Source organism: Polyodon spathula, chromosome 17, assembly GCF_017654505.1.
Source record: "Polyodon spathula isolate WHYD16114869_AA chromosome 17, ASM1765450v1, whole genome shotgun sequence".
Lineage (NCBI taxonomy): Eukaryota > Metazoa > Chordata > Actinopteri > Acipenseriformes > Polyodontidae > Polyodon > Polyodon spathula.
In genome coordinates, this window is record NC_054550.1 from 5,420,857 (window position 1) to 5,448,356 (window position 27,500).

The 27,500-nt window shown below is 36.6% G+C and overlaps 2 protein-coding genes and 1 long non-coding RNA gene across 4 annotated transcripts in view; all 3 read left to right on the forward strand.

The window, feature by feature from the left end:
* LOC121329577 (transcriptional enhancer factor TEF-1) overlaps positions 1 to 11,790 on the forward strand; it is a 38,112-nt gene extending 26,322 nt beyond the window's left edge. Inside the window, exons 2-10 of one of the 2 annotated variants that reach the window (XM_041275226.1) lie at positions 224 to 235; positions 1,389 to 1,523; positions 2,578 to 2,624; positions 2,903 to 2,964; positions 3,335 to 3,459; positions 4,454 to 4,627; positions 6,136 to 6,276; positions 6,800 to 6,952; positions 7,830 to 11,790. In XM_041275226.1, coding sequence (XP_041131160.1) covers positions 233 to 235; positions 1,389 to 1,523; positions 2,578 to 2,624; positions 2,903 to 2,964; positions 3,335 to 3,459; positions 4,454 to 4,627; positions 6,136 to 6,276; positions 6,800 to 6,952; positions 7,830 to 7,943 — 954 coding nt within the window. In that variant the 5' untranslated portion in view covers positions 224 to 232 and the 3' untranslated portion in view covers positions 7,944 to 11,790. The remainder of the gene's footprint in view (positions 1 to 223; positions 236 to 1,388; positions 1,524 to 2,577; positions 2,625 to 2,902; positions 2,965 to 3,334; positions 3,460 to 4,453; positions 4,628 to 6,135; positions 6,277 to 6,799; positions 6,953 to 7,829) is intronic. The other variant, XM_041275225.1, reaches the window with a different exon arrangement.
* A 2,782-nt stretch (positions 11,791 to 14,572) lies between these two features.
* On the forward strand, positions 14,573 to 23,990 carry LOC121329478. Its single transcript, XR_005951790.1, has 3 exons — positions 14,573 to 14,746; positions 22,768 to 22,927; positions 23,205 to 23,990. It is a non-coding gene; the product is annotated as an uncharacterized LOC121329478 (long non-coding RNA).
* A 1,060-nt stretch (positions 23,991 to 25,050) lies between these two features.
* On the forward strand, positions 25,051 to 26,388 carry LOC121330096 (alpha-1,3-mannosyl-glycoprotein 4-beta-N-acetylglucosaminyltransferase C-like). The gene is made up of 2 exons (XM_041276369.1): positions 25,051 to 25,096; positions 25,256 to 26,388. The coding sequence occupies exons 1-2, from the start codon at positions 25,051 to 25,053 to the stop codon at positions 26,386 to 26,388; spliced, it is 1,179 nt and encodes a 392-aa protein (XP_041132303.1).
* The last annotated feature ends 1,112 nt before the right edge of the window (positions 26,389 to 27,500 follow it).

A 27,500-nucleotide genomic window follows, 5' to 3' on the forward strand; every position in this document is an offset into this window, starting at 1 on the left:
ACAGGGATCTTTGATTATACAATTACTGTTGAAGTTGAAGTTTTGTGAACGGTGATTATTTGTATTTGAATCTGTTCTAAATACTGTGCAGAACAGATAAGTAACATTTTAAAACCGCTAAGTCTTAAAATGTGCCTCGGAAGTTGAAGAACTTTCGCATAGCTTCACATGCTTAAACAGCAAAAGGCTTAAAGTACATGTCCTCTTGTTTGTTTGTATTCAGGTAACAAGCATGGTAAGTATCTCTTCACAGTATGCATTGTAGCTGCGCTTGGCCCATCTTTAGGCTAGCTTGTACAGTATCTCCACTGTTACTGTAAAGGCCTCTCTCAGAGAGCACTTGCTTACCATGGTTTCTTACACAAAGGGTTTTTTTTTTTTTTTGGTTTTGTTTTGTGTGTATTTGCATCACAGTACCTTTTTCTTGCCAGCATGCTCACCCAGAGTGTTAGCTTGTTTAAACCCACCTGCATGTGCATTTTGCAGTCGTTTGTGTTCCGTTTCGTGTTGGACTGATGCATTTCACCTTTTTAAACTCTTCCTTTTCAACTGCTGTAGGCCCATTCCATCGTGTGTTACAGCAACATCTCAAAATCTCAAAATCAATCCCTTTGATAAACATTATATATCTCAATATATATATATTATATATATCTATATATATATATTATATATATTGCTATATCTAGGATATATATGTGTGTGTGTGTGTGTGTGTCTGTATAATATATAGACACACACACACAACTTTATATAAAAAAAAAAAAGTGGTCTGTCTACATTACAATGTGGGAAACTTTGACACACTTAACATGGAATGGACTTGTTACAAAATGTACGCTTACTATATCTCTTGATATTGCACTGTCTACGGTACACTGCATTGCGTAGACGTTATTTTCTCATCAGTGGGATGACAGAGTTCAGAGCTTCCTGCCTATCTGGTTTCCACTATGTCACAGATCCCAGTACAGTGAATGTTTTGTAGACTGGGTTACACAGCCAACACACCAATGTAACGTCTTGCTTTCTGGACCCACAGTGTAGACTGCTGTCTTCAGGTTCATTTGGAGTTATTTCACAGCATCTCACAAAGGGAAGATGTTTTGGTATCACTGGTCTTAGAGGCCTGAATGCTAATACCACACTGTTACACCTTAACAGTACCACTGCACACAAGGTCAAGGAAGCCTGATAAATCGGTACATATTGAACATGTCCTAATCTTGCAAAAAAACAAAAGCAGCAGTCCCTGTTTAATTGCCTTCATCTGTGCTTGCCTGTGGGTATTGCTTGAGGCTTATAGATTTAGCTCTCTGCTTCATAGCTGCTCTTGAACAACTCGTTCTTTCCTATGATATTAAGACTTTGTGTTACTGATGTTCAAGGATCAAACCGTGAAGGACAAAGCACTACAAAGCATGGCAGCAATGTCCTCCGCACAGATCGTATCAGCCACTGCCATCCACAATAAACTGGGCTTGCCTGGCATTCCTCGCCCTGCTTTTCCAGGAACACCTGGGGTAAGTGAGGACATGCATATCTCCTGTGTATTTAATGTTGGTATAAGGATCTGTAAGAGATGCCATAGAAAAGCAGTAGTTTGCCTAAATACTTAACGTTGGACAGGTGAGATGATTCAGATATTTGAGTAATTTGAAATGCATCAAACGTTACAATCTGTTGCATTTGTAGTATTACATTTTGCATGCAAGACCCTGCATATAACCAGATTAAACATGGGAAATGTAATGAGTGGAGGGGAAAAGGTGTACAGTTAAACAAGTTTATTGTTCAGAAAGTATATAACAAAAAAGGAAAAGAATGGAAAACTTGGTTGTATTTCTGGAAGGAGAATCCGCCCACTAATCAACACGTCATATCCAAGTGCTGAAAACGCTCTGTGTGTCTTGCATTCATGTCGCTTCTTTTGTTTGGCCTCTCAGTCACGCGCGGTGAGGCCAAACAGGGAGACGACCATCTTTATGGCCTGAAGGAAGGGCTACCCTCAGCCATGGATTCCCTAAGGTTTCCTCCTACTAGCGAGTAGGGTTTTTTTTTCCTTACCTGAGTGCCAAGCAGTTCGTATTTAGTTTCTTCAGGGTGCGTGGCAGGCTGGAGAAGGCGGGTTCTCCCTCCCATTCAGCCTTTTCCTATTTTGTTGGGTTGCTGCGTTAACCCTTCATCATAATCATTTTATCCAGTCATGGTTTGGCGGCTTTGTCTTTTGGGGGGAGGTGGCCCTACAATCCACTTCCTGTCTGCGGCACTAGACTGCAGGATGTGTTCTTGTATTCGCTAGCCAGGTAGCGGGTCGCTGTCAGCACCCACGGACGTGGCCTCTGGCCAAATTCATTATCATCATTAATTCATCTGTTCAGTTGCAATTTAAATCATCCACATTGCGTCCTGTAAGAAATATTGAACTATAATGCAGATAGTAAGTTAGGGCATGTTGTTTTTTAACTTTTTTTTTTTTATTAAACTGGATTGTATTGAGAGAAATAAAGGAATAAAACGACTGGTGAAGATCTAGTATGTGTTCTGCAGAAGTGACACACTTTTATTTTGTTGTAGTTTTGGCCGGGTATGATATCCACAGGCCAGCCAGGATCCTCGCATGAGTAAGTAAACAAATCAATCAGAAATGATAAAAAATAAACATGCAGTTTGGTTGCAGTGCTAAAGAAACACATGGCTTACTATATAGGATTTACACCTAAATCCAAATTATGGCGGCATCATAGCTATTATAAAGTAGAGCTGTGGCGGCACCATACATTTCATTCTGATTTAATCCCTACATGGTTTTAAACTTGTATACTGTATTTAAACACTCTGTATATCGGTCTGCATCGATCTAATGATCCTTCAATACAAATATTTGTATTGTTTTTTTTAGTATAAAGCCATTTGTTCAGCAAGCATATCCAATCCAACCGGCAGGAACAACACCTGTTCCAGGTAAGGATTTATAATATTATAATGTATGATACTCGGTCCCTCCTAAGCCAAACTCTAAAAGTGAGGTGCGAAGAGAACGATCAGAGCTTTTAAATCCTTACTATCTTATTAGTAATGTAATCACTTGTTCCCTTCTAAACTGTCTTTTTAAATTTATTTAGTAATAGTTGCATTTTTGGAAAATAGCACTTAATATTAAAGTGCTTCTAGGTACGCTTGTCGCATGTTGTTAACTCCAAGAAATATAAAATGAGTATATCTGTGCACAGTTGCACAGCTCCTTCAAAGAATTTGAATGTCAAAGGTCTTGGGTGTTATGGTTGTTTTTGTGAATTGTGAAATGGTATTGACGGTGTTGTTTGATATGCAGGGTATGAGTCTGCAGTAGCACCAGCCCCCTCAGTACCTGCCTGGCAAGGCCGCTCAATTGGAACAACCAAACTGAGACAGGTGGAGTTCTCGGCCTTCCTCGAGCAGCAGAGAGACCCTGATTCGGTAGGCATTCTGAACTGGTGTCTTTGACAGCCATTCATTGAAAGGACTTAAATTCACTCTACAGTTTAAATCATACATTTTTGTTATTGAATAGCAATGGCCGTAGCTCCTAAAAACCTAGACCTGGTTAAAATAAATTCCAAAAGCATTTTTAGTACCATTTATTTACACTTGCATGCCTAAGCTTAAGTCCTCACATAACTCTTTAAAAACAAGACCAAATGAAATGGTATCTTCACATCTTTACTCTTCATGCATTAATTTATTTTGCTGAAATGCTGCCAGTCACTCTGTCTCAACTTAAATATGTAACTAAAGAAATACAAATCTAGATATTTATGTTCTAGTCTTCCTGGGAAATAAATCAAAACAGTTTCTATTCATTCTGTTAGAAACAAGTGTCTTTGGTTTTGTGTTTGAGGTTGAGGCAGGTGATTTGTCTTGATTAGTCTGCATTCCTAATTTGTCTTGAAGTATCATATAAGGATATTTAATAGTATATATATATAGATATATAATATATATATATATATATATATATATATATATATATATATATATATATATATATATAATATTTGATAATAAAACAGAATGTAAATAGGACTGACTTGAAGCGTGTTTATCCTGAATACTTCAGCTGTTTTAAATCTTCCAAAGCCTGTTTTGGTTTTGTAGAAAAAGATATTGAACTGAAGGCTAGGATGACTTTGAAATAACCCTCATAAAAAATAATTTGAAGTACTTCAGTCAAGTGGCACATCCCAAGAACCCTTGCAGTATTTAATGAATTCAAAAAAAATTGCTTGAACATTAATTCAATAATAATAATGTTATGAGGTTTAATAAGGCATGCAGTTACAGCAGGTTGTGCATTGAATTTTTTCCTGGTGTGATTCCTAATAGGCCTTAAAACCGAGGGGAAATGACCGAGCCTTTAGGTTCGTCTTGCCCAACAACGAAACTTCTCATGCTGTGTACTTTTCTCTTCTAGTATAACAAGCACCTCTTTGTACACATCGGGCAAACCAACCATTCCTACAACGATGCCCTGCTTGAATCGGTAGACATTCGTCAGATTTATGATAAATTCCCGGAAAAGAAAGGAGGCCTGAAGGAGCTGTTTGGCAAGGGACCGCATAATGCCTTCTTCCTCGTAAAATTCTGGGTGAGTTTTCTACTCCACTACTCCAATTTTTGTTTTTGTTCTTTTTATCCAGTAGTAGTAGTAACTGAATTGAAAATTGATTACACGCTGTTGTTTCAAAGGTTTGCAGGTATTTCACAAGATTCAACATTTTTAAATAGATGAGCAGCACAAAACTCCTCCTCAGTGTCTGTTAAGAATGCATTATTGTTTCTTTGTTTGAACACCTGCCTGCAGCGTGACAGGTGGCGAGATCCCAGTGTTCCACTTCTGCCACCTGCTGGTGGGTATGTTTCTATACACAAAGCGAGGCTGATGCAGATCACAGGGGTGCAATATACATGTGGTGTCTGGCTGTATACAATTAGAAATACCCAGGGTAAAATCCAAAAGGATTTGCTCGACCTTCACTATAATTAAACATTGCATAGGTTAGCACCTAGGTGTCATTTAAACATGTTTTCCATTGGGATTAATAGATCAGTTAGTGGCCAAAATTAAAATAAAAAAGTAAACTGTCATAACTCCTTGATAAAACCATTAGCACAGTGGAATGTGGTGCCTTAATTATGCAATGCATACCAGAAAACTCATCTTTATTACAAGTAGGTCAGTGACCCTTAAATAATGCATTCATCCATTAATTACTTTTAAAATGTACACCACACAAGACATAAATGGCAGATGACCCTGATATGTGAATAATTATATTGCACTGTTAATGCTCCATATTACAGACTGTTCTCAAAAGTATTAGCATCTCAATGCTAATTGTTACATAAAGAGATACATCACATGTAAATCCAAGAATATTCTGAGCAATGTAAGAGCTCTATATTTGGTTAAGTGACCCTTTTATAGATGGATCAAAGCATGCAGCAATTCTGCATAGTCTTTTTAAAACAATAAAGTGACCTACTGTTCTCTTTAATAGCTGTTTAAACATAGCCTGCATTTGCTGGACTATAATATTCAAACTAGCAGCTTTGTACAAAATATGCATATCATCATCTGAATAAGCCTTTTTAAAGATTCTTTTGAAGTACTGGCTGAATGTAAATTTCAAATAAATCTACACAATAACGCCTGCCTTAATGTGATCTTTAAATACAACCACTTCTGTTAATGAGTTGGAAAAATGGTTCCAAAGAATATTTTTGCTTTTTTTTTTTGCTTGTGTGAATATATTAGTGGATCACGACATGTCTCAGATATTCATAGAAGAGTCACACTAAATGTAGTCTGTGCAGAATGGGGGGGGGGGGGGGGGGGGGGGGGGGGGGGGGGAACTGGGGGGTGCAAACTATCAGCTCCCTCTGCCACTAACCTACCCCCCCTTCCCCTTTATAGGATAAGGCCTGTTGTTACTATGTTACTGTGTTCAGGTTCGAATGGGCACGTGGCACTTGTAGTATTTATTTTAACCTCTTTTGGTATGTGAAGTTTCACAGGGCCTAAGAATAGGCATAGGGCTTCAGAACTTGTCTGTGTAAAAGCAAAACTTCAACAGGGTCTCTTATACATTGCAGGCTGACTTGAACTGCAGTATACAGGATGATGCAGGAGCATTCTATGGTGTCACAAGCCAGTATGAGAGCTCTGAAAACATGACAATTACCTGCTCCACTAAGGTGTGCTCGTTCGGCAAGCAAGTTGTGGAAAAAGTAGAGGTATGCTCTCAACTGATTTTAATAGAAATAATAAATGACTTATTTTTACAAATGTTAAAATACGACTGTCAGACCAGCAACATTTCAGTATCAAATAGCCTGTCATTTGCTTTTATGTCTTACTGGGTGTGAACCATATACACAATAAGTAAGCCAGCTGTAGTTCTAATAGTCAGCTGTAGTACAGTCATATCATGGCTGGACTTTGGTGTTTATCACAGAGCACAAAGCAAGGCAAATACCAGAATACAAACTGTGTGGCACTCCAACTCAACAATTAACCCTGCCCTGCAACAATTACTTTTGATACCACACAGTTTTAAGAACGGACCTACCCTGCTTATATACAGGACTATGTGTATGCATTTAGAAATGCTGCTAAAGAGGCACTAGTTTTATTTAGTGAACAGAAGCAGGATACTCAGGCACACAAAGAAAAAAAAAAAATATATATCATTTAAAAACCCCTGAGGTAATGGATTGTTCTGTTTATATTATTATTATGATGATGTTTGTTTTTCAGACTGAATATGGAAGGTTTGAGAATGGACGCTTTGTATATAGGATAAGTCGCTCGCCAATGTGTGAATATATGATCAATTTTATTCACAAGCTTAAACACTTGCCAGAGAAATACATGATGAACAGTGTACTGGAGAATTTCACCATTTTACTGGTAAGATATTTCTGTTATTTTTTTAGTGTCTTGGCTCCTAAGATCCTTTAGCAGACATTACTGCTGTTTTTTTGTTCTATCTATCTATCAGTGCTCTTATGAGAATCAAGCAGTTAAATAATCCTATGTGATTTTATGCTGTTTAAATATTGTTTTTACATAATACATTGAAACTGGGGGAAAAAAAAAAAAATTAAGGAATGTATGCTTGTGAAAGCCTCCCCAAATAGAAGCAGTGGAGTATTCTATTACTCTGCAGGAGGGGGAGTCTGAGTAAGCCTGAAAAGGGAGCGCATTTCTGAAAGACAAAAGTAGTTGAAAAGCCTGCATTTTTAACATTCCTTTTGCCAACCATGTGTCAAGACTGGAGCAGAAAGGAACAGCTGCAGCGGCAGGAGTATTTCTCAAAGACTAGGCAGGGAGGAAATCAGGACAGAGCCGATTTTGTAGCAGGAGGTAGGAGGAGCAAGAAGGAACAGGGTTCGCTGGGAGGGATCTGTCTAGGGCCATTCTCCAGCAAGTTTAAGAGCAGAAGCAACCGTCCACATATGAACAGCGTACACGGTGCTGTCTTTCTCATACTGCACGATAGAGAAGCTTAGAGGTTTGTACATAGTCCAAAATATTGCTTGGATTTCTGCTTGTTTAGTCTCTAAGTCGCCTTGGATAAAGGTGTCTTCTAAATAAACAAATAATAATTTCCCTATAGGAATGAAACAGCAATAACAACATGTGGCCACTGGGTGGCATGTGTTCCATTGTCACATTCAATAAAACAGTAGCAATATTTTCAAAGGAGATTGAAGCTAATCTAACTAAGCCCATGCTTTTTGGAATGCACTCTGCTGTTAATTCGTTTTTGATCACATTGTTTTAGGTCGTAACAAACAGGGATACACAGGAGACTCTTCTTTGTCTGGCGTGTGTGTTTGAAGTGTCGAACAGCGAGCATGGAGCCCAGCATCACATCTATAGGCTCGTGAAGGAATGAGAGAGGAACATTTTACTGAAAACCTTAAACAGAGACTGTAAACCTCAATACAAGTGGCAGTGCCTCGAATCAGAATCACACCCACGTTTTTGTTTGTCGGATTTGGGTGGAGTCATTTATTTTATTTTTTTTTATGTATATGTGTACGACTGCAGCTGTGAATTGCGGTACAGTTGTAAACTTTTGATACTAAATTAGTTCATTTTAACAGATGACTAATCGATGCCTTTTCTTAGGAAGGGGTGTGTGTGATTTATATATATATATATATATATATATATATATATATATATATATATATATATATATATATATATATATATATATAATGTGTGTGTTTACATAATGTATTATAGTAGTATCTGTTGGTGAGGTTGTGTCCAGTTGCTAGCTCTTTTATTTGAAATTTGTTTGTGGTTTCAACTGAAGAAAAAAAAAGGTAATTATCAAAGACACTAGCCATTATAACATGGGACATCTAAGCTCTGTATAATATATTGAACTATTGTGATTGTGTGTTTTTTCCCAAAGAAAGTATTTCATCAAAGATATAATTTTGGATAAATAAATATTAAAAAAAAGTTAGTTTTTAAGATGAGATAAAGATAATAGCAAGCCTATTTATAAGTACACTACTAAGTTAAAACTTTTGCAGCTTAGATGAGATCAAAAGGAACGATGGTCTCTGATATTCTCTTAAATAGGGTTCTCTGAACCTCTTAAATCAAAGCCACACTACTCTTTCACTGCTTGAGAACGAAAGGTGAATGCACTGTGATGTTAACCCTACTTTTAGGTTTACCTCGGCCACACCAATAATCACTTTGCAATAAGAATGTTGCATATTACATTTACAAATTCAAAGAGTTCTACGAAATCTCAGCCCTTGAGCTGCAGAAAGTTTTCACAGTGAAGTATTAGTACTGCTAATAAAATGGAACAACCCTCATTCTCACAAATCGTTAATCGTCGCCTTGTCCTAAGCACTTGGGTTTTCAGGTAGGACATGCCTTATTGAGGTATCTTGTTTTGTTAGCCTTTCTTGATCAATAACAGGCATTCTGTGTAAATTGAAGTGTATGTGGGGATCACATGTTAAAGAAAATTGACACTAAGAAGAAACAGGTAAAGTTTAAAAACCGTTTCCACTGCATTAATCTGCTACGGTGCACCATTCCTGAACAGGTTCTGTGTTTATTTTTTGTTTGCCAATATCAATTGGTTGCTGCCTTTTACATACACGTCAAGACCTATGGAATCTGTGGCCTGCACCATTCATTTTATATAAATCCAAGCCTTAAATGTGGCGGTGTGATATTCAAAAGATGCCACTAAAACTGTGAGGTGAGCTCTTTCCTAAGCTGGAAGACTTTCTTGTTATCAGTCTCTTGTCAAGAGTATATCATTCAAAACTGCCAAAGCATAACAGTATACAGTGCCTTAGTGTATGTTGTAATACAACATATCTTGGTATAACATTAACTAGAAATTTATTTCAAGGTAAACGAAAATAACTTCTTTGAAAGACAACTTTACACATGGGAATGAATTACTGTGAGTTAAACAGTATATACACAATTAGAAATAGCCTACAAAAAAAACACACAGTTACAGAAAGTACTTTACAGGGTAGAGCTTGAAACAATAAACAAATGTTGCCTTTTCTTATCTAAATGACCAAAAAAAAAATATGACCTGATCCTTAGCGATTTCTTACACTGTAGCATGAGCGTGCCTTTGGTTTGAAACTTCCAGCTTAGAAAAGACTGAATCAATTGTAAGTGTTATCTGTAGCAAGACCAAAAAAAAAAAAAAAAAAAAAAAAGAGATCACCACAATGCCTTTAAGTTTTCTAATAAAAAAAAGTTTCTAAGGAGAAAAGGAAAGTGGGATTCATTTACATGAATATAACAGTCATTTTCTGTACTGAGAGAGGGTGCAGAAAGCACCTGCAAGTTCATAGTGTCAGGTATTGTTAACACCAGTAATGGGACTATTGGCTATCTAATAAGGAAAGCTGGTCCTCCAGAGTGATTTTTCTTTTTTTTTTTTTTTACCTTTGATTCAAACCGTAATGGAAACAGCCATTCCACTGAGAAGTAGACCCTTTCATTATCATTTGTACAGTGGTTTGTTATTAGTAAATAATACTTCAACTGCTGCTAGTTTAAAATCGTCACTTTAATAAAAAGTGGCATTGCAGAAATTAGAAGCCAAAGTCATAGCCAACTTAAATGGAGGGTTATCCTAATGAACTAAACTGTGCAAATCTTAAATATCAGCACTGTATCTCTGTTTTACACTGCTGTAATGCAACGTACTTTCTTGCATCAGCAGCACTGGTTTGTCTGTACCTCAGCATCTAAAAGATTTTGAAAAGTATTTTGCAGAATAAGTCCCCTTCTACTGTACATGTAAATATTAGGTTTTTGACAAGATTCAAGACCAAATATGAGAGAGAACTTTAAGTGTTGGTTTATTCTGGAATATGACTACATTAGATGCATTAAATTTGGGCCTGCATTTAAAGTATCCCTGATTTCTAGAAAGCTATATAGCAGATGGACTGATTCTTGTGAATAGCTGCACTATTGTTAGGAATGGTAAAAGACACCCTTTGACTTTTTTAGGATTCAAGCAAGTCCCAAGAAAGGAGACAGTCGAATGCATATTTGTTACCATAGTTTACTATTGTAGCTTCAGTGACCTAACAGAAATGAAGCAACTCAGCTGATGCCAGTTGCTGTTAGATAAATCACTTTGGAAGACCTGTTCTCTGTGCCCTCTCAGTGCCAGAATGTCACCTGTTTAGATTCCAGCTTAAGGTTGATGAAGTTCTTTCAAAAGTTTTAATCTAATCAAAATACACCAGTCCCAGAATTTAAATATTTCTATTAAATTATCGAAATCAGAAAAGTTTCTATATTAAACCGTCTCTAGTATCCCTGTACATATTTATGGAATTTTAGGGAACTTTTTTTTTTTTTTAATAATCACTCTCTAGAACGACACGTGCCTGAAGTAGACTTTGGAGTTTTATATTATTTCAAATGAAATAGTCTTTATTGTTGTATCTCCCATGTTTTGTGTTAACAGCTGTTTTGCCCTGTGTACTTGTTCACATTTATAAATAACTTAAGAAAATTAACTTGGTTCATGTTTTTATTGTGTTATGTGTATAAAAAGGTTTTGTGACGACTTCAGCATATTCAGATATGGTCATTGGTAAACTTGTTACTGCACTGCTGCTGGTAACTTTGATATGGAAATTCCATTTTGAAGTAATACCTCTTAAATTTGGATAATGGGGTTTCTTAGCTTTTACGTTTATGAATGTTAGAAAAAGATTTTAATATTATGGACAGGTTACACAGAATTCAAAAGGAATTTCAACACAAACCTATCAGCAGTACAGTTTTTTTTTTTTTATATATATTGTCTTTGTAGGTACTGGTACCTTTCTGTTTATAATCATTTTAAATGTTGGCTTTAAAGTGAGTGAACATGTCTTTAGTTCAGATAGTATCATGAGAATTATAGGGTTTGTGAGCAGAGAATTTTTTTTTTTTTTTTGAAGGTGCTTGTATAAAAACCATGTGTCCTGTCTTTCTCGGTACAATTGTGTGATATCTTTTAATACAGTAAAGTGCAATTATTTCATCACTTCAAGAAAAAGAAAAAAAAAAAACCCTGCTTCACACGTGTGTGTTCCTTTACTGCAGATGTTCTCGTCTTTGCTAAGTAACACATTTTGATGCCTTCTTGATAATGTGGTAGACATTTTGTAGCTTTCTAGGAACTTTGTATGCATACAATATCAATTGACAATAAATAAAATTTGAAACATTGTATTTTCCCCTCTCGTGCTTAATGTGGGAGTGTGCAGTATGGGTATCAGTACTGATTTCAAAGCACATATTTTCAGACACAATACAAAAATATTAGTGTTTCACTTTCCCTCCAATAAAAAAAAATTGCAATTGCAACAAAATTGTCCACTCTGTGGCATGTGTTCAGTCATCTAAATTGCTCTAAACAGTGGGGAAAGGAAATACCAAATCCTTTATATCACTAAGAATCCCTCACAGTATGACAGTATTTAGAGCCACCATTTATATAAATGAAGATGTCCCATTGAGTGGTGAATCAGTTACACGGCTAACAGAAATGGCTCACTTATGTGTTTGCCTTGGCAGTAAGTCTTTTCCTTGCCAACGCTACTTGTGTTTCATTACCAGACAAATAATTCAAAAGAGGTAATCCAAAGTATGTTTAAAAATGGTCAAAAAGAATTTCCCTATGTCATGAGATAAATTTAGTTTTAGTGGAGTTTTTTTGCATGATCATCTCCAGCTCTGTACTATCTTAGCACAAATTGAAAGGAACACATACAGAGAACAAAGTTTGGGATCAGCTGACCTCAGGGTTAAAGTTTGAAGCGATTTCTTAGATTTTTTGTCTTCATTCTATAAAGCCTCAAATAATACTTGTGAATGATTTACATTTTAAAACAAAACATATTTTATAAGATTATGTTAAGTTCCCTTTCAGCATTGAAGAGAGTGAGATTAACAGCAAGGTATCAGTGAAATGGATCTATAACACTGAGAGATACGCAGTACCTGTAATCAAAAAGAAGAGTTTGTTTCTACCAGACCGATTGTCCAGGCATTCATCTAATTGTATAGCTGTTTCTTTTTAGTACTGGTCAATGAAATCCATTTAAATTAGGTGCAACCTTGACTCGTATAACATGTTTTCTTTCATTTTCAAGTATCAGGCGTTGCAACATGAAATTTAAATTGAATTCAATGTACTTTGGTTTACACTCAATGCTTTTATTAAATAAATAAAAAATACTATAATGTTTTAAGATTAAAAAAAAAAAAAAAAAACAGGATAATATTTAAAACCAGGCTATTTTAGTGCCTGGGGAAGGCATCTTGAAATCCCAGGACATATTTGAAAACATCTTCGCACCTGCAGTGTGTCTGGTGGCAGTCGATTCATTGCAGTTGAGACTGTCCTGCAGACTTCCACTAGCTGCTCTCCACACTAACCACTGGATCATCCTCAGTATGTTAAATACCAATTTGTTGCACCTGTCCATATGAGTAGGGAGGTTAATCCTCATTTTTGATTTTAATAAAATAAACAATGTACTGGCTTTTGCAAAATGTTTTGCATTTAACTTAAAGCAATCTAAAATGAAAACATTAAAACAAATGTTTTTAAACGTTTTGAAAGGCTTTTTAATGTGCTAGAATTAGGTTCTTGTTTGGCAGCAGCAGAAGTGAGCCGAGCCAGCTGTGCACCAAGTCAGCCCAGCAAATATATAAATGAGTCATTTTTAAAGCGTTGTGATTTATCAACTGTATATCAAAACCTAGTTGTTTTTAGCTTACACCAAAGGACACATATTTGACTTGAAACAAATAACAGATATCAATACAGCGATTTTTTTTTTAATACATCGTAGGTGTTCTGATACAGGTAATTCACGTTTTGGCTTCATACTCGCTGAAAAAAAAATAGTAAACAAACCATGGGCCACTTTCATTGACCGTGTTTAACTAATCTTAGATTACATAAAATAACATTCAGTATTCGAGGATAAGGATAATCATTATCTGTGAAAATGGCTGCCATGTGTTTTATTTTATTTTTCATAAAATCATCGAAATATTATTTTACTGTCCCGTGTTTAAATTCTATGAAACATTTAAGATTTGCCGTGTTATCTAAAACTTACCACCACATTTGCTTTGAAATACTAATTTGACATTATCTTCTATGTGTATTCAGATTAATAGTTCAAAGGTGTTTGTGTTTTGAGACATAGCCCAATCAAATCATGTATTTTATTTATTTATTTATTTTTTTAATGTTTGAAGTAGGTTACGATTTCGAAAAACCGCCCAAAGTTTTCAATTTAGTGTTTTTTTTTTTTTTAATTTATTTTTTTTAATGTTCTGGATTGGGGGGATTTCTTCCAGACAAAGGGAATAAAGAAGTCAAAGGGTACTGTGTATATTTTAAAAAGTTTTGTGTGTGTACTATATCGTTCCTTTTTGTGGCCAAACACCTATTATATAATACAATCGACTGCGTTTTTATGGGTGGTTGTGTGCAGTTTGTAATCAAGACTAATGTTCAAAAAATAAATAAATCATATTTCGTGGGGTTGGTTTTATATTTTAAGAAATTATTATGTTTTTTAAATATTTAACATATGCACGTTTCATTGAGATGCGATTTTAGAACTGCGTAAAACAAACAACTCAAACATACGTAAATATTTTGATACGCACTTGTAGTTGATATAATTGTATATGAATATATAGTGGTATACTTTGATTCGTGATAACATCGACAATCTTACAACGATTTCAAAATAGCTGCATTCCTGATGTGCACTCCCACGGGAGCCAAAGGCGCCTACACTGTGTTCGCCGGGCCTAATGAGACTCAAACACTTTAAACCAAACCACAGACTTTACATGAAGTATGGCCGTAAGGGTTGGGTTGCGTGAAATAATCCTTATCATTGCAGGATTACAGGCTTCTGTACGGAAGTGGAATCTGTCGGCAGAGCTGGTTTGGACCATTCAGTTTTCAGTCAGAGCGACGCCACACCCACTCCCTTACCTGGTGCTTCACACAAAACCTGCAGAATCACCTGGATGAAAGAGAGCATTCAGTCGCACTGTGACACGCATGCTAGCTTATGTTAACTAAGAAACGTTCATTAGCATTTAAATATTGTTTCCATGATATCAGAAAACATTCAACTATCTGAAAAGGTAAGAGCTCTGACATTTACTTACAAACTGTCCGCGTAAGCGCACGATTTTATGATTTAAATCAACCTTAGTTAATATATACTTTTTTTTTTTTTTAATGCAGGGGGAGTATAAGCATTTATTATGTTGAGGTTGTCCCAGTGCTATAATTGACATTATATCATGGTAGCGCATATTACTAACAGGTAAGATGTATGTTTAGTTGTCCTTAGTTTCTGTCTGTGCCGTCACATCTAAGAGTTATCATGTTTTTTTCACAGTATGAAAAAATTGATACCTTGTTGTTCATGTTATAGCTCTTAGTGGTATTGAATTTAGTTTGAAGTGATTATCATGTTGAATAGAGCCATATATGGTATCTACAGTGTAAGAACAAAACCAGTGGGATAAGACACAGGACTGCATTAAATAAATTTTTTTTTTTTTTTTTATAAGACTGGGGCAGGTTGTCACGTGACTAAGAGCTCATAAACATACTGTATACAGCTATGGCCAAAAGTTTTGCATCACATAGAATTTTAAGATTGTATGGTTAAGATTCATACCATATATCTATATATATATATAATATCTATATATATATATATATATATATATATATATATATATATATATATATATATAAAATAGATATCAAATAAACTACAAAATGATATTGCAAAGGCTACCAGAAGCCATACTAGTAGTACAGTATTTCATGTTAGATTCCATAATGTGGACACATACTCTATGTCACCTCATATACCAATCTGAATTCTCTGTCCTTACGTTCTATGGATGCTGTAATACAATTTTGTACAATGGGTTCAACTCAGTTGAAATAATAGTTTTTTTGTAGTCTTGCTCATATCATAGCCATGGCTGTAACTAGCTATGAGACGCTAAGGTCGTGTCCTCGCTTTTTTTTTGCATCATAAAACAATACACTGCTGTATCAACTAAGAGTCTGGCGTCTATGTTCAGCTTGTCAACCCAGGTCTCAAGCTTTCAACAAAACAAACTCAAATAAGTGTGACTCTTTTTTTGCAATAGCATTCGTTCAGCCAAATAAGTTTTAACACACAATGTAAGTGCAGGCAGTCCTCGCACTTACTACACGGTTAGTTCCTAGAAGTTGCGTTGTAAATCGAAACGTCTTAAATCGAAGCACATATTCCTATAGGAACAATGTTGTAAATTGGGGTTACATTCCTGACTCTTCAGCCAGATAATATAGTTTTATAAACTTGATCCGTTATATTGTACTCATGCAAATATTTATTTAAGCCTTTACACTCAGGCACCTACCCGGCTTGGTTAAAAGTACAGACTCCGGGCTTTGCAATGACGTGTTCGGTGTGTGTATGCGGTACTCCTAGCAGTAAATACGATCGCCTGAATTTAAGACCCTCTTCATGTGACAGAGTTTACAGTTTAGGTTTCGTTTTGTGTCAATTGCTCTTATCATTTTAACGACAAATACATTTAAAACAGTTACATGCGTTGTACAGGTCTCGTCGTGTCGTAAATGCAGTATAGATGCCAAGGTCGAGGCATGGTAATAATGCAAAAGAATTGAAAGTTGAGGATCGACCTGTAATAACAAACTAAATATACCACATATTAATTGACCTTATAGTTCTCTAACAACCGAACCTTTTTTAAATATGGAACTGTTAACACATAACAGGCTAGTTTTAAAAACAAAAGAACAAATCACAAGTGTGAGCTGAAACAATGGGCTTGAGGTTATTGGTCTTCTTAGTATGCACACGACAGAACTCGCAAAACGGGTTTAAACTGTAGAACAGTCAACCACACGTCTGTACTTAAATCCTTTCAGACCTCTTACCTAGTGAGGAGAGCTCCAAAACCCTTTGGAACTACAAGCGAGTTTGCACTATTTAGAACCGCTGAGCTTTTTTTAAAGCAATTTGGCCAAACTCTTATACCTCTGTGGCTTGGTAGTACAAAATGCAAAAACCAAAACTACCTACATTTTCATATTCAAATAATTGACGGGGTCCAACCTGTCAAGCATTTGTTTAAACAAATACATCTCTTCACAGACTTCATCCTTTCCTCCAGGTACCTTTCTATTGCTGCTGTATTTTTAGCCTCTTGTCATTCATTTGACAATTCAAAACATTTATCAGTGTTATTCACAACTTCATCCCCTTGTTTAGCAAAGATGGAAAAACAGGGACCACCCACCTCTCCTAACATTGAAACACCACCCGCACCATCCTTACAAAAATATATAAAGTATTTTAGAGATTAACTTTGCTGCACTACTGCAGTGGCAAACCCATTGACTTTTGCAGTATTATCTGTCATTTTTATAATATAACACATTCAACATGTACAGAATACCTGGCTGGTTGCCTTCGGTTACAATACTTGAATAAAGTGCACCTGTTATAAAATACACACACATTATCAATTCAGAATCAAATATTCTAAGAATATCCACACTCCCAAGACACCTGAACCTTAAAATCACAGTTTTACCACGAACCTCAGTCATAATCAAACTTGCAACTCAATCCTCGTAATCTTATTGCAAAATTGCAACTCAATCCTCACAGTCATAATCATATTGCAACTCAATCCCTTTGTAGGACTGTACAAAAATAGAATTCTCTATACGATGGATGCTATGCAAAGTGTGTATTTTCCTAATACTCACCTCTTGTATAATATGCATTTGATACCACCCTATCAAAAATACCACAATATACCACACAGGACACTATACTCGCACCTTGTATGTAACATGCAACATGTATATAATTTGCAAAGATTCTTCCAATAATTGTACGCCATATATTTAGAGAATTATGGTATTTTTTTAAAACTACAGTCATTTTGCATTACAGATCTAATTTGCTCAAAATCCTACCTTTATTTTTGTTTGGAGTACATATAAAAACAGAATAGACTTCAGCAGAGTCCAGTCATAAACATGATCTCCCATTGAAACTCATTAGCTATCCTCTGGGTAGGATTTAGTAGAATTAACAAACAATAAAAAGAAAAAAAACAACACAGGAAAACATATGGATAATAGGGTTATTAAGACAAATTCCCAAAAGCCTAATGTTTCTGTAATGAAGCTCGATTTAGCGGTCGAGGAGGAACGTTATATGTTAAGGGAATATACATAGTGTGGCAGAGTAGGGGGAGGATGAGTAGAAATGTAGTCCTGGGGTTAAATGGGGTTAAATCTGAGATCGGTAAACAACTTGAGGAGCACTGGGAGGTGAAGGTAGGCACAGAAGTGTAGGAGGGTTTGCAGGACAGCTGCTTCAAACTACGGGCCCTCGGTTGGGTAAGCACGAATGCCTTTCTTTAGCGTCTGGTTGAGGCGCTCTACACCTCTGTTAACCTGGGGGTGGTATATGGCTGTCATGATGTGTTTTATAGCTTTTTCTGCCAGGTAAGTGGTAAAGTCGGTTGAGATGAATTGGGGCCTCTTGTTTAATGCATATTGTAGCGTTTGCGGGAAAAATGAAATAGGCTTACACAGGATTTGCAGGTTCTCATTCACATTTATTAAGCCGGGACTCTACACTGGACCAGGTAAGTGTTCTGCTTTACCAGCCAGTTGTACAATTACAGCTGAGCAGTGCCTGTTTCTGTTTCAGCCATGTGCTACAGCCAATAAGTGCAGTCTCTGGTTCCTCTCTTCTGTTGCCCAGCTTCTCTTTCTTCTGCGCTCCCTCTGTCACTCCAGCTTGTCTCTTGGTCTCAGCAGCAGCCTGCTACTTATACCCCCATCCAGGGCACACCCTCGGTGCACCAGCCACCAATCCCAAGCAGACAAGGCTTCCCGCTGTCGATCCCTTGATGGGTGCAACATCTCGTCCCTTGCCAACAATGTAACTGGGTACCAGTTGCGCGGTGTGCCAAGCCCCTGACTGGGAGAGATTCTTCTGTCTCTGGTGTCCCTGAATACTTGCTGCCATTGAAATGTTGACCATGGGTCACAGAGCCTTCGTGAACGAGGTCAGAAGAGACCCAGGGTTGTTATAGTATTGTTTTGTATTTAAGCCTACTGTTTTTATTTTACCTGGGGATTAAAAAAAAGTGCACAACTATCAAGTGTTAGTACTATAATGTGTCTACAGTCTGTCTCACAGCTATGGAAGACCATCCAATATTTAGTGCGTGTATTGATTTGGACCAAACAGACAACATAACATACTACATGTTCTCAATAAATGTAAATGAGCTGCGCATTTTCTACTTAGTGAAGTCATTTTACAGTAGTACCTAGGCAGGGGCTGGTCATTTTACAGTCATGCAGTGTAATAACGGGTAGCCAATCACCTTTGGGAGGCCATCTTTTTAATTTCAGACATTGTTATTATTTAGCAGACACCTTTTATTCAAAGCGACTTACAGAAATTAAACAAAATATTACAGGCAATAAAAATGCAAAACAAACACACACATATACACACACACACACACACAAATTATATATATAGTCACGTCTGCTGATTTTCACATACTCTTATTTACTCTGCACACACTGTTAACTTTCAGGGGAGATGTTAGGAGGACAGAGATGTTACAAACTCCTAGTGGTTTATGTTCGAGCACTGGACGAGCTTGTATGTATGTCCATATAACCCATATTTTAATCAAGATAAACACTCAAGACTCGTTCATTTGAAGTTTTACGAATCAGAGCAATGCTCCTTCGCTTTATTAAAATGCTTTTAATATTGGAAAGGCAGTTTGCACACACCACCAAAATCCATAAACATGCAATAACAATTAGCCTTTCTAAGTTAGTTGCAAATTCAGCATTAATACTTCAATTGGCATGATACATCTCCGTGCATCAGTGCAGCCACCGCGCCAGCTATACACACGCCAATGACCTAATACACTTAGATGTATTTGTGCAGCCACCGGGCCAGCTATACATGCGGTCTATAAGCACCCACTTCTATATTTCAGTTCATTCAATATAACACTCTCTCAAAAACTAAAACATAGTTTCAATACCTTATAGCAATACAACCAATACATGTGAGATATAATATTGAAGATAATATGCTTACCTCCTATTATAAGGAAAAGTAGCGTGAACAAAGGAATCAGAATTGTCTTGTGGAGATCTGCAAATGATGGACCACTTTACTCTGCCAAGCTGAGTCTTGATTGTGGTACCTCATTGTAAAAGACATGAGGTTTTATAGATTTTGGTCTCCATTGGAGTACATGGAGAGACTTTATCAAATCCAATCATTAATTTGGTTAGACACTTCTTGTCTTTTTTTGGCACGCAACAACCTAAAATTTTAGGGCCATATGCCAATAACTTTCCAAGATATGACACCTGTTCCAGACACTTGACCATGATCTCATCCGCTTATTTTTCGACCCCTCCTCTATCTAAAAAGTTAGGTGAAACATAGTTCACTATTCCTTTATTTTATATGTGTATACAAAAAGAATAATGTTATTTTGAATATATGAGTGTTGTTTAAAATATATACAACACTATCAGTTATGATTATATTTGATTTGAATATGTATATTTGGTACCTAAGTACATATTCCCTCATGCCATTCTATTCTTCAAATTAGTTTTCCTTCTCTCTTTACAGGCGTGTGCTTAACAGATATTATAGGGAACTTCCATCTTATGTTTTTTCTAATATAGAGTTTCTCTTCATGGATAATCTATTTGTTTTTTATTTAAGTGTACGATTGTAATGTCTCTGTCCTATGAGTTTCTTAACAGCATGAACTACGGCCGGCCTCCTATTTTTTCAGTAGCACACAAGCCAGCTAAAACCAGTTCGCCAGTGGCACGCCAATCTTCCCAATTTCCAGCGATAACGAATGTCTTTTAGCAATGTTCCCCCTTCTTCTAGGGTGAGAAGATAATTTCCCTCGTTAAATTTTAAACTTGACGCTATAATCTTTTTGATAAAAGAATTCTCGCTCTGTGTGCCAACTATGCATCCGTTTACCAGGCACTGCTTTCTCTAAAAAACAGGCTCACAGAAAATTCGGGAAGAAAGTTCACATAAAGTTTACTTTTTTCAAAACCTATCCTCTGCTTTTAAAATTACTTTTTATTATTTGTTTAAGCTTCTTATTTTATATTTCAAAGAACATCTCTTTATGTTCCATCATCTTTTAACTCAGTCAAACTAAACAGTTTATTCCCTATGGCACACGATTGCTAACTATTTTAAATGTAAACTTATCTTGATGAGAAACAATTTCATGTATATTATTATAACAGACAGTGTTAAGCATATGGTCTTACACACACAAATTGTTTTTAGTAAAAAGCAAGCATATTAAACCTTATTTCAACATTTAACAACATTTTCTTAGGCTAAAAAGGGTGCTATAGAGACTTAGCATTCAATTCTGGGAACCAAGCCTATCTTGATAAGGAACTGCCTAAAAACTGGCCACTTGTATCAAACTATACCAGTTTCTACTGCATGATTTTATATAAAGAAAATACATACATTTCACAATTACTGACTAAAACAGCATTAAGTGTTACTTTTGATTACACACTTACATAATTTTCCAAACTAAAGATTATACAAACACTATTTTTTCCAAACTAAAGATTATACAAACACTACAAAGGATTATAACACATATTATTGCATTAATACATTTCATTTTTAAATCATCCAGTCCATTTCCAGGGTTTCAGCTCGCTCCCAGCAGGACTCCACTTCATTTTCGGGTTCAGCTCGGGTTGGCTCAGCGAACACGACAATGGGCCCTCTAATCCATCGTCTTGCATCACAAGTGTGAGTCACCATGGCCTTCACTTTGTACCTACAAGACACTTGTACACGCTTAGCAGGGACACCTTCCTCACATTCTAATTTTCCCAGATGCGCCCATTTCACTAAGTGACCTTTTTCCTCACAACCCATGCATTCAACTTTTACATCTCGTGGATTCACATTCAGATGAGAGAAAGAGATTCCCTCATAATCGTTACATTCAAACAAGATTCTACAGTGTTTAGCCAAATGACTGCATGCTGGACAAAGTCTGGGCCCAGTCGCTGATGACTTGCTTTGGCACATGTTACATGCACAATTAACAAGAGAATTATGTTTTAATTTATGTGTCAGGGTTACTTCTGCACCATGTACAATAGTTCTGGATCTGTACAAATTGTTACTATACATTTCTTTCTGCTCACACAAGGTTACTTTGCGAGGTATGCCTTCCATTCAGAATACTGAAGAAGGCCAAAACTCACTGTTATTTATATTTTCTGGTATCCAATTACTGTTCTGCCTCACATCATCAGTTGGCAGACACAATACAACTGAATCTGAATCAGTTGATGAACCATGAGCCTTAGCTACTCCATACAAAGGAATTCAATGTTTTACTGACCAGCCTAGCTGATTCAGCATTACTTGTGACTATATATATATATATATATATATATATATATATATATATATATATATATATAATATATATAATACTTTTTCACATTTTGTTGTGTCAGTGCCTCAGAGTTGCATGCATTTAAATGAGGATTGTTTTCCACTTCCCTACACACCATACTCCACACCGTTAAGGGGAAAAAAGTTCAAAACTCCTTTTTAAAAGAATCTCGATCACAAAGTCCTGATCACTTGATCCAGATTACGTTTTCAAAAACCGTCCCCAGGCTTCAGGGGAGCGCCTTTACTGGATGCGCCACTCGCGAGCCCCCCCACAAGGATCTATTTAACAAAATCTTCGTCTGCTTTTGAACTCTTCTAGTTTCACATTATAACAGTGTGTTTTAAAGTAGATGAGCCTGTAGGAAGGACATATTCCAGATGGGACAATGATCTAAAGCAGTGGTGCGCAATTTAGTTTTTACCTATAAACTACATTTCTGTCAAATTGAACCAAGTTCCTTTATTAATGATACCTATACATCCTGGAGGACGTCAGACCTTGAAGTCTATATTGCTCACCCCATGTCATTGAATGTTGCCATCATTATTTCTCTATTTTTTTTTTCTTCTCGGCAGAACTCTAGCTATGGGCCTCCGTTTACCGATTAGACGGCTCTGTCGACATTATCTGTTCGCTCCAGCCTTTCTGATTTTCTTCCTCGCCATACTGGTGTACGTTTATCTGCAGCCTCTGGCAGAGGTTGCACTGGTGAGAATCTCCCCCACAAGCACACAGGTAACTGATGCATGTGTACATCTCTTTATAAAGGGTTCCTCAGGTTTTTTTTTTAAAATACAGTTAAAGGTTCTAGAATTGTTATTGAAATCTGTAGCATGAAATGAAAATTACAAGGCTTGATATAAAATGTCATGGAACACTATCAATCCGATTGTCTAGAAAATAGATAAACCTGTAAACATTTAAAGTATAAAGGACAGTAGAGGTAGCTCACTCCAAAGTCTCTAGCCATGGGTCACGCCAAGTCATTCTCAACATTTTCCCTCCGATATAGGTTGTGTTGCAGACTGAAGAATACAAAGAGAATAAACTGACAGAGATTCATCGACCCATACCACATAGATTTGAAAAACTCCACTTCTCAGTCAAGGAAGATGTCCTGGACCCCCTTAAAGTACCTTACAACTTCCTGCTGGGCTTTCCTCTTCTCCAAAGAAGTGGGTTTCCTATTAAAGCACATTTTAGAAGCTTTTGTTTAGCCCCTTCACAAATAGACATTTAGCAGCCTAGGCAACTTAGTTTAAAAAGGAAACTCAAATCTGCTCTAAAGGTTGTCACATATCACAAATGCAACGGATTTCAAAAGCTCTATTGCTGTGATATGATGATGTTGGCACAGCTCTAAAAATACAACGTCCAGCCATATTAAGAAACCATGGGCCATATTTTCAAAAGGTTTACTCAGGTGTTTAATTAAATGCTATTTTTTGAAAGTAGAAAAACATCTGTAGGTTTGTGTACAGTTTTTAGTTCAACAATCAAAATACACACAACACCCTGGCTCTCAATATTTCAGACCCTGGGATTAGACTACTAAATACCAAACAGTATAGGTCTATATTTTGTTTAGCAACACGCAGCAATCTCTTGTTAACCCTAGCAATGCACTCTTATTCCTAACTGGGCTTTAGGAGTCTAGATTTATGTAGTTTGAAGTAATTTACTTCTACAGCTTTTCAAACTGCAAGGAACACTGTGCTACATCAACCCATTTAGAGGGCTGTTTCACACAATCAGAATTAATTAGTGCTGGGACGAACACAGGATTTTCATGTTTGGGTATTCGCTCATTTTAATAAAGGTAATAAAAGCCATTATTATTGCTCTGAACGCAGGCAGAGACAGCACAGCAGCAGGGGTGTAAAGAATACATTGTGTAGGCCTTTCTTTACCCCAGTGAATTAACTACAAAACAAAGGAGGCCAAATAGCAGTTCAAGTTAAAAGTTGTTTTGTTTATTCCTGAAATAAACAGTACATAAAGTTTGCACTGATTTTTTTTTTTTCATTCCTTGCCATTGTCGTTTCTTCAAAGTAAACAGTGGTCAGACACGTTTTCATCAATAGCACAAGGTTTACTTGTGCCTTTTTTTTATTAAACAAATGTAACTTTAAACACTTCACATTTTCACAACTTTAAACACCATTTCCACATTTGTTTTATTTGAAGGGGAACAAAAACTTGCCGTTTTTGGTTCTCGTTTATTACATTCCACATAACAAAGTCGCAACAAAAAAACATACAATATATACAATGGATATAAAAATCACTACACATTTCCAGCAAGTTGGGCACTGTTTAAGCATTTCAGAATGACGTGCTTGCCTTTTTTCTGTCCCATGAGATTCTGACTCGCTCTGAAGGAAGCACAACAGGTTTTTGACCTTGATTAATTTTTCCCGTCTAAAACTTTTAAATTGAGGTTCAAGAGCTGCTGTGTTGATCCTGTGTGTTTTTTAAATTTTTTTTAAAATTTTTATATACCTATAACCTCACATCACTCAGAGATCTTTTTCATTTGCTGTTTTTTAAACTGTCACGCAACTTCTGGTGAGGTGGTAAATAAATCTAAGGTATTTTTGTCATTTCTAGTGAATACGAACGAACATCTGATTTTTGTATCCAAATACTTGTCAAAAATATTGATATTTGTCCCAGCACTAGAACTAATGCAATACTGTATAAATGCATAATAACTGCAACATTGTCATTGGCAGATTTTACCTAACCCTACAAAAACTCTACTGCCATCTTTTGTATTTAAAGAGGTTACTACTTGCATCAGTGTTTACAAGACGCATTACTAAAATACCTGCATGTTTTTTTCTAGGAACAATTGAATGTTGGCTAAGTGCAAATGGTATGTTAGCAAAAGGCTGCAGCAAAGTGAATAGCATCGTCTTCACTCCAGCTGAGCAGGGGTGAGGGCATCTCGGATGATGACAGTTGCGTCAAAACTAATTTTAAAACTAACGTGTTTAATATAAAACTTCAATAAACAGTAAGAAACATTAAATAAAAAATATATCTTCTTCCTCTTTGTAGGATATCTGTCAGTAGGAATATGTTCTGTCAAGAGACACAAAGAAAACTATCTGATGGAGACAGTCCAGTCTATCTTCAGTCATTTAAGTTCTTCAGAGCTGGAAGAAATGGTGCTTGTAATCTACCTGGCCAATTTTGATCCCACCCTCAACACTGAGGTTGCTGGGGAACTGAATAGGCAGTTTGGCACGCATGTCGCTGCTGGTCGCCTGATTGTCATCTCCTGTTCAAAGGAGATCTATCCAACACTGGAAAACCTCAAGAGGAACTACAACGACCCCAACGATAGAGTCCAATACAGGGCCAAACAGAACGTGGACTACGCTTTGTTATCCAACTTCTGTTCTGACTTGTCTCAGTATCACCTAATCTTGGAAGACGATGTTCACTGTTCCAAAAACTTCCTGACCTTAATCAAACGGTACGTGGCTCGAATTTCGGTATCATGGGCTACCATCGCCTTCTCTAAACTGGGTTACATTGGGAAGTTGTATCACAGCGAACACCTTCCCAGACTTGCAAGGTTCCTTCTGATGTTCTATGATGAAATGCCCTGCGATTGGCTCCTGGAACACTTTTACCGCTCCCAAACTCAAACAGAGATAATCCGATACAAGCCTTCGTTGTTCCAGCACATTGGGTCATATTCTTCCTTTCAGGACAAGCGTAACAAGCTGAAAGAGGAGGATTTCCAAGAGGAGTTAAACAATAACCCCCCTGCTGACACAATTACTGACATAGAAGTCAGTGAAGATCATTCTTTCCAAAATGCATATGATGGCAATGGATTTTTCTGGGGAAAGTCCGTCACCAGTGGCAACTATATTTTGGTAATCTTTAAGCAACCTGTGCTGCTCAAAAGGGTGCACATTGTGACAGGCTCTCCCGAATACAAGCAGGATATCCTGCAGTCTGGGTATGTGGAAGTGGGCTGGGGGACAACCAAAGAGAGCGGCAAGGTGACCTGCAAAAATGGCACCAGGATTGGGGATTTCAGCGAAGGGAAACTTGATGTGGATTACCTGAATAAAACAATTACACACAAAGTGGGCTGTCTCGGAATTCAAGTGACAAAGACGCAACTGAAGTGGATCCTTATAAAACAAATAGACATCTGGATTGCAAACAGTTGAAGGAAATATATATTTTATTTATATATATATATATATATATATATATATATATATATATATATATATATATATATATATATATATCCTGCCATATTACTCCAGCCTCCTTTTTACTACGAAAACAGTGTATACTGCAATGTACAAAAGACGACATTTCAACTAAATGACAGTAAATATGCTGAACTCTAACCCTGCATATTTACCATGTAGCTTAATAAAGTACAGCCGTTTTGCTTTGCAGAATTTCATGTTGACGCTCATAGGATGCCTTATGGACTACAACACATATTCTGTGCTGTCTGAGATTCACAGTCCCACTTTCTACAGTGACCTTTTGGCCTTTATGTGTACAGAACCCAGACTCGTTTGTCAATTAAATCTTACTGTGTGTAAAGAGCTAGTCATTCGACTAGGGAAGGAGCCAGTACCCCACTAAACTAATATGATTTTCCCAACTGAGCACAAAAAGTCACAAGTAAAACCAAGCGAATGCCCTGTGTACAAATCCCGCTTTGGAACACCAAGCAGCTGAAGAATGAATGTTTGTAACACACTTGCATACATTTTTTAAACAAATGAACGTGTGACACGTCAGGGAAGAGAAATCCTATTATTTATTCATTTCGAATGTAAAACATTCTACAGTGTTTTTTTCCAGCACCAACAGCAACAGCAGGAGTGCAAAGCCATTCCTGGTTAAACTGCATGCTAACAGTTCATTTTCAAGAGGAACCTACAGTAAAAGAAGGATCTTCGTGTCATACTACGGCTGAATTTCAGTTTCAGGGAAAAGCAGGCTGCTTACACTTTCCTGTATCCCCAGATTCGCAAAAACAACATGTCGCTGCAATTGTACGAACGCTTGTGTCGATATATAGCCTATGTAAAACTATACGATTGATACATTTTGCGAATTATTTTTTTCTCAAATTGCAACGAACTCAACTGCTGTTGCCCGGTTACTAAAATTGTACGAAACCAACGTTTATGAAACTGAATTCATAACCAAAAATAGTATCTATGATTGAAATCTTCTGAAAAATAAAATAAAAACACGACTCAAAACGTTTGCAACAAAAACAGTTTCATCCTTCTTCAATTTAACGTAGGCC